The sequence below is a fragment of the Sceloporus occidentalis genome, unplaced genomic scaffold (genome assembly GCF_023333645.1).
Source record: "Sceloporus occidentalis isolate IW3139 unplaced genomic scaffold, rSceOcc1.0.p SCAF_7, whole genome shotgun sequence".
In the NCBI taxonomy this organism is placed as follows: Eukaryota; Metazoa; Chordata; class Lepidosauria; order Squamata; family Phrynosomatidae; genus Sceloporus; species Sceloporus occidentalis.
The window spans coordinates 24,098,905-24,111,422 of NW_028316987.1; the positions used below are offsets into that span (position 1 = coordinate 24,098,905).

The window sequence follows — 12,518 nt, forward strand, 5'->3', positions numbered from 1 at the left end:
AAATACATCAATTGATGATGGTGAGGGTGATGATAATTAAGCCTCTTGCATTCTGCTACTACAGTATACCCATGCCACTGTCTTTCCTAACCTTGTACCACCCAAGTCACCTTTGCTTCCCCAGCAACTCCATATGAAAACCAGTGTTTGGCATTTAATGTGATGTGGTCTTCAATACTACCATCCTGCAGTGCAATAGTTTTAGTCCTATATTGAAGAAATTACCTGTAAAGAGTCACAGGAGGTGATCCAACTGGAATTGATATGGCATACGATTACAGATTGTTCACTAACATTTAATATTTTACTAGCAATATTGCACAAGGCTTTCAGTGTTTACAGGTGTGCAAGATGAACTGTGTGAAGTGGAAACAATATGCTGATATGTCATCCTGACTTTTGTTCTTTTGCAGATGTTGAAGATATGATACTGTCCTTCATCACTGCAAGTAGCTGAGATCCCACTGACAAGGTATCTGGAAGGGAGGACTGTTTTGTCGGGTGATTCATGAGATATATTCCAAAGTTAGTCTGAAAAATAAACAAAGAGCAATTTGTAAGTCTATAAGAACAAGTACTGAATAGATTTTTCACCAGTAACTTGGAATGCCTCTGGTTAGTAATGCAGAGGTTAGCAATAACTTAGTGATAACTTAGAGCCAGCATGGTGTAGTGGTTTTAGCATTGCACTACGACTCTGGAGAACAGGTATCAAATCCCAATTTGGTCATAGAAACCCACTGCGTGACCTTGGGAAAGTCACATGCTCTCAGCCTCAGGGAAAGGCAATGTCAAACCTCCTCTGAACAAATCTTGCCAAGAAAATCCCATGACGGTTTTGCCTTAAGGTCAGTATAAGTCGGAAATGACTCAAAGACACACAACAACAACAAAGTAATAGCTTGCAATGTTCCCAACTGCTCTAGTTTAAACCAACAGCCATACTCTGTTAGCTTGCTTCTCATTTTCTCGGCTGTTTAAAAAAAAAAATAGTCTCATTCTGCCCTCTTTATTTGGCATGGATTCCACGTTTTATTTTTATTTTATTTTTTAAAAAGCAGCCAGCTTAGACCAATGAGACACTGGGCCTGAACGGGCAGGCCAAAATAAAGCTGCTTCGGGTTACTTTGGAGGTATGCTGTTTAAACAACATACACATTTTAAGAAGCCAGAAGGACTGGAGCGTGGCTTTGGCATGGCTTCCGGCATTTTAGGACGTGTGTGTCATTTAAACAGCACACTTCCAAAGTGACTCAAGGCAGTTTTATTTTGGTCTGTTTGTTCAGGCCCATAATCTTCCATTCAGTCAGTTCTTCAGACTGAAATAAAACATAGGTGTGGTACACACGGCGCTAAAGCGCCGTGCTGGCACCGTACTAGGGTTAAGGGACCGCGCAACAACCACACGGTCCCTAAACCTAGTATGGTGCGGTGCCGTAACAATGGCGGCACCCCATGTATGCAGGCGCCGTCATTGTGACGTGAGGGACGCATAGTGTCTGCATATCACACCACGTCTGTGATGTCACGAGTATGCCATTGGCGCACTTGCGATGTCTACCCGCTTTTTGCGGGTTCTTTTTCCTCTGTGGAGAAGCTGCGCGGTTTGGCGGCTGCGGCTTTCCTGCAGAGGAAAAACAGGCGCTGGCAGGCCTCCCTTTTTGGGAGGTCTGTACCACGCCATAAAGAGGAATTTAAGCTGGAGTCTGATTTATTGTCTAAGTAATTGAGAGTAATGTGATGTTTAGTGGATATGTTAAAGCAGCTGACAAACCTCATGTGGAACTGTTACAAAAAATAATAGAGATTCCAAACTAACCATCTACACTGAGCTCTTACATTTAACTATATTACTAAAGGTATATAGAAATTTATAAATAGACACTGGTATATAATAGAGAATATACCAGGTTGCAAGGAGAAACCATTGATTTTATAGAAAAGAACAAGAAATATCAAGGATATAATCATGCATGCTGAGTTCAATAATTTGAATCAATCAATAGACAATAAGGTAATGGATATGTCAAAATTGATAAGTCAGTACTACTATAATGTAATATCGCTTAACATGGTTTACTGTGTAATAATATGCTATGTATATTTTTTCTTCTTTTTCTGTTAAAACTAATAAAAATAATTTAAAAAAATTGATAAGTCACCATTATTGTGGGCATTGTTTATATTGTACGTATACCATTAAAATGACAGAATTTGTAAATTGTAAAGTCCAACAATGATATAAACTAATCCTTTACTACATGTAATAGTAAAAGTCAATCAGTGATACCTTTATTGGCCAACGGAAATTCACAATATACTTGTTGCAAGCTTTTGAAGCTCCATGGGCTTCTTCATCAGGCAAGAAGTTACAAACCAAACAGGAGAAAAAAAACCAATTGGAAATGTTAATCAAATGCTGCATGTTGTTTCAGTCCTTTGAAAATCTCCCTATTGCCACATGGCCAGAAGATATCCTCCCCAGCATACCATTTTTACTAAGGATTGAAACAACATGCAGGCATCTGACTAACATCTTCAGTTGTTGTTTTTCCCCCTCCTGTTTGGTTTGTAGCATCTTGCCTGATGAAGAAGCCCATGGAGCTTCAAAAGCTTGCAACAAGTATATTGTGAATTTCAGTTGGTCAATAAAGGTATCACTGATGGATTTTTTAACATTTGTTAAATGGCCAGCACAGCTACCTCTGCATGTTTGATTCCCTCGGGAAAAGGCGGAATATAAATAAATTATACTATATGTGGGTAGGACATCAAGACCTCTTAAATGAACAATAGGGGCACATCTCTCTAGTTGGAAAAACAGAAGACTGAGGGCCCCTCTAGTTTCTCATTTTGAAGAAATAGATCATTTTGTATTAGGTTTTCATTTCTGGGTAACAGAAAAGGTTTCATTTCTGGGTAACTGGAAAAAAGAGTTGGAATGGCTTCTATAACTGAAATCTCTGGTTCCATTAAGTCTTAATGAGGATCTGGATTTGCAATCCCTAACATAAAATCATTGTAGAATAATTATACTATCATAATGGGCTGAGAAATTGCTCCAACAGATTGTTTCAGGTGTCCTTGTGACTGATTTCAGCAGATATCATTGGTTCTGCCTTGCAATGGTTTGCTGGCAGATTAGCTACTCTGCTGCTCCTGTTTTCTTTCATCAGATAGGAATAATAGAAGAAGCAATGTTTGTGTGTATGTGTGTGTATGAGGAGGGGGGGCACCTAAAGCTATGTGGGCAAGACATCTCTTTAGTGAAGGAGAGGATGGAGTATCTGGGGTCAATTCTTGGAAAGACTCTTTTGCCTTGGAGCAGCTCTTGTAGTTACAATCTCTCCATTTCCCCATCCGTGCCAGTCTCCAGTCTAGGGTATGTGGCCTTCCTTACACACACACCACCTATAGCCCTCTCCTCCCCAATGAAGAAGGATTGAGAATCCTTCCTTGCCAAAGAGAAGCTTCTCCCTTTGCACCTGGTCACCTTGGGAGAAACAAGCAAGTATCTGGCTGAGCAGCAACCAAGAGGCTTCTCAGTGAGAGGCTTCTCATTTGTGGTTCAGTCAGCTTCTGGGTTGCTGCTCCCAGGATGAGCAGGTGCAAAATGATTGAGATTGGTTATTTTAATTTTGTAGTAGAACAGTAGACCTAATATCAAGAAACACACACACACACACACACACACACACACACACACACACACACATATATATATATAGAGAGAGAGGAGACACAGATTTAGGGGGGGGGGGGAGAAACTAGGGTAGTAGCCAGAAAAAGTTTGGGACCACTGCCTTAAGGTCACCATAAGTCGGGAAGGACTTGAAGACACACAACAACAACGTAGCAGCTAAAATGCAGTATCTTCACATCCAAGAAACATATTCAGGAAACATACTTATACCCCTGAATATATTTCCTGGATGTAGAGATACCACATTTTAGTCACTACAGGGAATCCTTAAGAGAGAGTCAATAGAGTGGGATTTTACTATTTACTGTTTTGAGTTTCTACCTTTAACAAAGATAAAACATTTAAAAAAACATAATGGGACTACATTTGCATGTTTTACCAAAATAGCACTTAATTTTTTTCCTGTTTTGTGGATTTTGCATATTATCTGTTTTGCTATATGACCAACATGGCTACCTCTGAATATGCAATTTGCTACCAGAAAATCAAATGACCATTCCAGCTTCCTCACTTGCATAGTACATTTGAAAGCAATTCTGAGAAACAAAAGTGAGTATTCAGTGATGCATTTAAAGAAAAGGAGGTTGGAGTTCATGTTCTGAATCATAAATAATTCAAAAGAAACTAGTAAAAGCTCTGCTTAAACCTTTCTTTTAAAACTGCATACCTCAGGATATTGTGCAGAAGAAAACCTGCAGTGCTTTATTAGCAAAGCTAATGATATCACAGATTGCTGCTTAATGAGCTTGCAGGGAAGGATGAAGTGATGTTATAGGTTTCCCATAAGTGCAATGAAGAGACTCTAGATTTGTTCTTGCAGAGAGTTGTGGGTGACTCAGCCCAGGAAAACCTTAATCATGGCCATTGCTCATCTAATTCAAATAATATTAATGACAGCCAACAATGTCTGAATATAAATTGTACTGCTCCAGTTTTCAGTCTACTGTTCATTGCTGCTGGGAGACAAGAGTTCATTTCCTTCAGTTTCTTCCTCTTTTTTCTTGTTGGCTTGGCAACTTGAGAAATGATCAGTGAGTTAAGAAACAAATAACCTTTCCAGATTATTACATTTTTCAAATGAATGATGTAGGGAAGGTTCAGTAGAACTCAGGACTTCTTCTGAACCAGACTCAAGTGTAGCTGGAAACCAGTGCAAGGTAGTATAGATTAACTCTCTGGGGCTGGATCGGTGTTAAATTGTGGCTTGTGTCTTCTTCAAATTTTAAAAAATATATAGGGGACCATCTTGACCATGGGACATGAAGCATGTCTATTAAAAAACTAATCATGCCCACATGGAAAGGAAAGAACATTTTTATTTCTTTCATACACTTTCCAAAACATTCTAAAACCAAAGCAGAATGTTGTGCTGTGAACCTGGTACCTTTGTCCATTGTCTTTGGTTGTTAGCATTTAAAAATTAGTTAAAAGAAAAGATATAAAGAGAGGAAAACTACACACCATTAAAAGCTCATTGCAAATTCCTGAAAGCATCTTGGAAATTAAAATTTCTCTTGGCAGTGGAAAGCAAGCAAGAAGGAACCCATCCTAGCTTCCTTGGGATAAAGGGAGTTCCAGACTGTGAGAGCAAGCACTGAGAATGTCTTCTCCTTTGTCAAATGAGACAGGAACGTAGTGGGACTGACAGAAGTGCCTCCCACCAAGATTATAGAGCTGCAACAGGTTCATATAACGACATACAGTCCATCAGATATGATGGACCCAAGCCATATAGGTCAAATTAGGAGGGGTAGCTAATACCCCAGAGGACAGGATCAAAATTCAAAATGACCCTAATAGGATAGAAAGCTGAGTCTAAACTAACAAAATGACATCCCTTGTGAAAGAGAGCTAGGTGTTCCTAGTAGACCATAAGTTAAACATGAGCCAACAGTGTGATGCTGCAGCTAAAAGACCCAATAAAATTCTAGGCTGCATCAATAGAAGTGTAGTGACTAGATCAAGGAAATAATAATGCCACTTTATTGTGCTTTGGTTAGACTTCACCTGGAATACTATGTCCAGTTCTGGGCACCACAGTTCAAAAAGGATGTCGACAAGCTGGAGCATGTCTGGAGGAGGGTGAAAGGTCTGGAAACCATGCCCTATGAGAAGAGGTTTAGGGAGCTGGGCATATTTAGCCTGGAGGTGATATGATAGCCCTGATTAAGGATGTTGTACTGAAGATGAAGCAAATTTGTTTTCTACTGCTCAGGAGAATAGGACCTGGAGCAACGGATTCAAACTACAGGAAAAGAAATGCCATCTCAACACTAAAAAGAAATTACAGACAATAAGAGGTGTTCGACAGTGGAATATTCTGCTTTGGAGTATGTGCAACCTGCCTCTTCGGAAGTTTTTAAACAGAGGCTAGATGGCTACCCGTTAGAGGTGATTTCACTGGGAGTTCCTGCATGGCAGGGGTTGGACTAGATGGCTCTTGAGGTCTTTTCCAACTCTATGATTCTAACCAGCACTATGAAGGTTGTGTCTTGCAACCTAACCCTTGCAATTCTGCAATCTGCAGGTCTAACAAAAATCAAGAAGCAAAAATACAAGAGAACTGAATGTTTACTAAAGAACCAACTGTACTATGTAAAATTTATTGGCTCTTTATTATTGTCACTTATTCAATTAATTAATTGCTTAATTCTAATGAAATATTTATGTCGAAATTCTAACAAAAGTCAATAACTTAAGTCTACAAGTAAATTAAGGAGCCACTTTTCATAATGCAATTTCCAAATTTATTTATAACATAATTGATTTCAGTTGCATTGAGCCACAAGTATTTAACAAGGGGTATTTTTATACACACACACACACACACACAGAGAGCCCAGTATGACACAGTGGTTTAAGTGTTGGACTGCAACCCCGGAGACTGGGGTTTGATTCCTTGCTAAACTATGAAAGTCACTAGGCAAGTCAAATCCTTTCAGCCTCAATGGAAAGGCAATGGCAAACTTCCTCAGAATAAATCTTTCCAAGAAAACCCCATGATATGTTCACCTTTGGGTTGCCATAAGTAAAAAAAAAATGAAGATACAACAACATTTTTAAACAATAATTTTTATACTGACCTTTCTATCTCTAGTTGCAGCAAGGCCCTGAAGAAATTCCTTGTTTCGTTCTCCAGTTTGTTGATCAATGCAGATAACCAAACATCTGTGACATGGACCCATAACCTGAAATTTGCACAGAAAAGCCTCTGGAATCATTACATAGCAAGAAGTACAGACCTACTTTCTCTCCTGTCATCCCATTCTGATTTCTTTCACTCATCTTTGTCTCATCAGTTTATCTGTCTGCCTTCCTTGTTCTTTCTTGCTTGCTATCATTCTAGGTTGTTCACTGAACCTGCCAATTTCCCCACTGTTTGGGACACCCTCACCCAATGGGTAACAGCATTTCTAAAAGGGAGAGACTTAGCTTCCATCTTCAGAAGGTAGCTGCCATCTTATCTGAGATAGGGCCATCTACCATGGATGGAAGCAGTGAGCAGCTCTATAAAAAAAGTACTACTGCTGCCTGCACAGGTGTGATGTGTTAGAGGGCCTGGGAGGCTGTAGTTACTAGCATCCACCCACCCCACAACAATCCTGAGGCCAAGGATGAGATAAATAGTTGTCAGTTGGAGAATGCGTATCATATCCTTGAATGGCTGTGCCATACCATGTCAATTCCACCACTTGAATGGTTAGTTTGTACACAACAGTAATACAAATTTATGATTGGTACACTGCCCCTTAACAATTTTTCTGTAGGATCAGCTATCCTTCCCCTTCCCCTTCTCCTCCTCCTCCTACTTCATCTTTCTCTGTCTCGACCCTTTCAGGAAATGGACTTTTAATTGTCCCAGCATGTTTTACAACATTAAACGATAGTCATTTTGTACCTTGTAATGAAGAGAACCAATGGTAATCTCTTCCCATAGGTCTTCTTCAAATGGCTCATTTGTGCTGATAACAATATTTGCACGGAAGCGATGGATGAGTTCCTGCAGGATAGGTGATTCACCTAGCCTGTTCCACAGAAGTAAAGAAGAAAATATTATGAACTAACATTAACCAACATGACTTATTTACTTGTGATTTCAAGCTTCTCAGTGCAGTCTAGACAGAATTAAATTATATTTAAAAGGCCATTCTATCATTCAGCTGAGGAATGTATTTGGGCATTAGCTATTGCTTGATTCTAGAGATGTGCTGCTTACTTGGATGAGGTTTGAAGTCCAAGAGAATAGGGTCCTTTCTAGCTGGTTTAGGTGCTTCCCAAGGTGAAATATCTTTCTTGCTAAAATGGTGAAAGGTCTGGAAACCATGCCCTAATGAGGAACGACTTAGGGGGCTGGGGATGTTTAGCCTGGAGAAGAGAAGGTTAAGAGGTGATATGACAGCCCTGTTTAAATATTTGAAGGGATGTCATATTGATGAGGGTACAAGCTTGTTTTCTGCGGCTCCAGAGACTAGGACCCGGAGCAATGGATGCAAGCTCCAGGAAAAGAGATTCCACCTCAACATTAGGAGGAACTTCCTGACAGTAAGGGCTGTTCGACAGTGGAACAAACTCCCTTGGAGTGTAGTGTAGTCACCCTCCTTGGAGGTCTTTAAACAGAGGCTAGATGGCCATCTGTTGGGGATGCTTTGATTTAGATTTCCTGCATGGCAGGGGGTTGGACTGTATGGCCCTTGCAGTCTCTTCCAATTCTACGATTCTATGATTCTATGATAGAATCCCAGTTGGACAAGGAAAGGGGGAAATGGAGAGGGAGTAGAGATGATGCCTGACAGATCAACCATCTAATTCTAAGGATGTTTTATGACCATCTCTCCAACCATTGGTGGGGGAGCTTAACTTTTGAAGAGCATTTCCTTCTTTCTAATGCTGTCATAGATCGCTGTTTTTCAAGTCGCATTAAATTAATTTTTAAACTCATTCCATAGTCCCTCTATATATTCTTCCAATGGGGTGGTGGTGGTGGTGGTGGTGGTGGTGGTAGTGGATTGTGGACACTTCTGCCATGTGTGCCATTTTCATACAAATGGCATCAAAAGCATGGAAGAGAAGGGTAAGCAATTAATTCTGGAAGTCTTCAAAAAGCAGCTAGACAGCTACCTGCTGGGGATGCTCTAGCTGGATTTCCTGCACTGAGTGGGTGGATGGACATCATGGCTTCAGGATGGTTTCCAACTTGATGACTCTATTATTCCAGTTCTTCCCTCTCCTGCCAAAGATACTGGAGTGCTATATTTCTAAATAAGTCATTGCATCTATCCTTGTAAATTTTGCAAGTTTATTACATGCTGCCTGTCATTTTCAGGATAATAACCCACAATAAACCTACAGATACTCTTGATGGTAGGCTGCAGACTGTTCAGAGACCAATTGACACCTCATTCCAGGTGTGTGCATGTGTATGTGTGCGTGTGTGCATTTGTCTGATGACCTCAGCGGCTTGAGAATGTTAACATTGGTCCAAAACACACTGCAGAAATAATCCAGTTTGAGACCACTTTAATTGCCCTGGATCAGTGCTATGGAATCCTAGGAATTGTGGTTTATTGTGGCACCAGAGTTCTCTGACAGAAAAGGCTAAATATCTCACAAAACTACAGTTCCCAGAATTCCCTAGCAGTGAGCCACAGCAGTTAAAGTGCAGTCAATCTGGATTATTTCTGCAGTGTGTTTTGAACCCTTATTTCATTTTCTACATCATGTAGTTTCCTGAAAATACTCTGTATCCTAGTCAATCCTGACCATTCTTTGAGGAAATCATGACCTGTTGAATTATTTATTATTTTATTTCTTCATTTATTTAATTTATGCACATCCTTACAACAACAGTTTGCAACAAGGTTAAACAAGATACAGTGGTACCCCGGGATACGAATGCGCCGCCTTACGAAATTTCCTGGTTACGAAAAAAATCCATTGAAAAAAACAGTTCCGGGTTACGAAGGTTATTCCGGGTTACGAAGAAAATTTTTGGTGCTTTTCGGCGCGATTTCGCACGAAATCGCGGCTTTCGCTATTAGCGCCTATGGGCTTTTCGGCTAGCGAAAGTTTCCGGGTTACGAAAGCGGCGGCGGAACGAATTAATTTCGTAACCCGGGGTACCACTGTATAGCTAAAACCCCAATGATAAAAAGTGTTAAAACAAATAAATTAGTTATCCTATTAAAATCACTAATTTAATGCAGTATAAAATTATTCAAAAGCATAAAATAAGCATAGAAGGACAGCAAACATATACACACTGTTAACAGATCCTTCTGCACAACCAGTCAATCACCTAATCCTCGTTTAAACAGAAAGTTCTTTACCTGCTGATGGAAGGAGAGAAGAGAAGGGGCAGCCTAGCCTGTCTGGGGGGGGGGAATTTCATAGATGTACACTGTATATATGCATGTATAAATCTAGAAATTTTAGTCAAAAAATTGACCCCAAAAACCTGAGTTGACATATCCATGGGTCAATGTATATATGTACATGTATACAAATATATATGTAGGTAAGTACTGTACATTAACTCTTTTTTTTAAAAAAAGAGCCATCCTATCCTCTGAGTAGAGAGGCAAAAGGCGCGAACTTAACCTGTCCAGGGAGTACCTAAAAGAAGCATTGAAACCCTCCCCCCCTACTATCTCATTCATCCAGCCTTTATGGTGAAGAAAAACAATTATGCCTTCCAGAATTTTGCAAGTTCTTTGGCATCATTTCTCTTTGTTTTATTGTTTACTTCCTTTGCCCCTATGTTTTACTCTCGACTTATCCATGGGTCATATCAAAATCCATAATTTTGACTTCAAAACCTGCCCTCAACTCATAAGTGATGTCGACTTATAGTCGAGTATATATGGTACTTTCTATAAATCAGATTTTATTCTCTTTTCTCAGAGGCATTCTAAAATAATAGTTTATGTTAGAAGATTTGATGAATGGACAATAACATTCTGCTATGAAGATCTGAATGACTTAATTCCTAAAGCTTGTCCAAACCAGACAGTAATATTCAAAACAATTTAGTTCCCCTATAGGAAAAAAATACAACAAAAACAGTATGTATAATATGCTTGCGTGTACATATATCTAACAGTCTTTTATATTTATTAGTGAACAATTTAATAACAATAATAAAATATGACAATGGATTAGCTTAATAGGACCAAGTCACAAATAAGGATTAAGTAGTTAAATATGAATAAGTCACCAAGTCTGTTAAATAAATTGAATTTATAGAAATAGAAATAAATGCTTATATGTTAGAAAAACAAATTTGCTATCCATCAGGAAAATTTATATAAATACAGTTTATTTTATTAACAACTATCATAGAAGAAAGAAATAGAAAAATAATGAACAAAAACTACAATAAGTACTACTAATAATAAGTCCATTATTTTAAGAAAACCATCTAAAATAAATTCTTGTTAGCAATTATTATTTATTTTAATTTTTATTTAGTGGGAAGATGACAATTACTGAAACAATCTATTCCACCCACCCCACTCTTTTCCAGCACTTCAAAATTAAAATACTTAATGAGATCAGGAGACAAGTAATAAAAGCATTTTTTTGCAGTGTAACATCTATTTAGTGAAACAGAGATGAATCACAAATAAGAATTAATGCATTTAACTGATTTAATAGGAATATTAACTAGAGAGAAGTCACCAGTTCTATTAAATAATAAAATATGGAAGTTATTTATTAGTCAGTGTTTATGGATTAAGAATGAAAATCTATTTTCCAAAACAACATTCAAACAGAAGATTTGGTCTTATTAATAACTATCAGTAAAAATAAAAATAGGATTTATATAATAAAGGTCCAAAACACAAAGCAGAAATAATCCAGGTTGAGACTGCTTTAACTGCTCAGGCTCAATCTTAGGGAAATCTGGAAACAATAGTTTTGTGAGACTAAAGGAGTTTATCGCATTCAGCTTAGAACGGCCCCTGAGCGTTCTTAAAGGGACCATTCTGGGGACGGGAGGTGGTGATGAACGCTGTATATCGCACAGCGAGAACGCCGCTGCCGAGTGTTCCCCTTCCGTTCCAGGAGCGTTCCCCAGGGCCAATTTTCAGGAACGCTTTCTCATGCGTTCTCAAAAATCGTCCCTCTAGAGCTCCGGTGGCACAATAAACTAAAGTTCCCAGGATTCCATAATCAGGTCCAGAAGGATTTTTAAACATCACTTTATGTTGAAAAAACCTTGACAGGCTTTTTAATTATGGCAGTGATTTTCATTTGTTAATCTGGAAGACAGGAAGAGCAGTTTTAGTTCATAGTATATTTAAGATCTATTAATAATAGCTTGATAACTGTCATGGCTCAATACTATGGAATTCTGGGATTTGTAGTTTTGTGAGATATGTAGCCTACTCTGTCGAAGATCATAACACACTACAAATCCCAGGAGTCTATAGCATTGATCCATGGCAGTTAAAGTGGTGTTAAACTGCATTATTTCTGCAATGCAGATTCGACCTCAGTTATAAATGCATGCAATTTGTCTCCTAGGTAGTTTAAAACAGAAACTATTAAACTTCCTTGTATACTATATTTTCGCATTGATGCTTGATAACATTTGTGATCAGGAAGAAAAGAAAAAGTGTGGGTCTGGAAAATAAGATCACAGCAGTAACAGGATATTTGGACAGAATTTGGACAGGGAGGTGGAAATTGTGTGACTGAGAATCAGAGGTTTATTTCTGGAAAGACTTATTGCATAGTTTGGAAAAGCAACACTAATCTGGAGGCTTGCAAGAGGGGTCTCTCCCTATCCTCCTCCTAGAGCATATACCACAGA

The 12,518-nt window shown here is 38.8% G+C and overlaps 1 protein-coding gene across 1 annotated transcript in view; it reads right to left on the minus strand.

Annotated features, from left to right (window-relative positions):
- Positions 1-295: 295 nt before the first annotated feature.
- The window catches only part of MOCOS (molybdenum cofactor sulfurase), an 87,136-nt gene continuing 74,913 nt past the window's right edge, over positions 296-12,518 (minus strand). Inside the window, exons 13-15 of the mRNA XM_089532380.1 lie at positions 7,602-7,728; positions 6,787-6,891; positions 296-531 (exon numbers count right to left, since the gene is read on the minus strand). Of these exons, the coding sequence (XP_089388506.1) occupies positions 388-531; positions 6,787-6,891; positions 7,602-7,728 (376 nt within the window). The 3' untranslated portion in view covers positions 296-387. The remainder of the gene's footprint in view (positions 532-6,786; positions 6,892-7,601; positions 7,729-12,518) is intronic.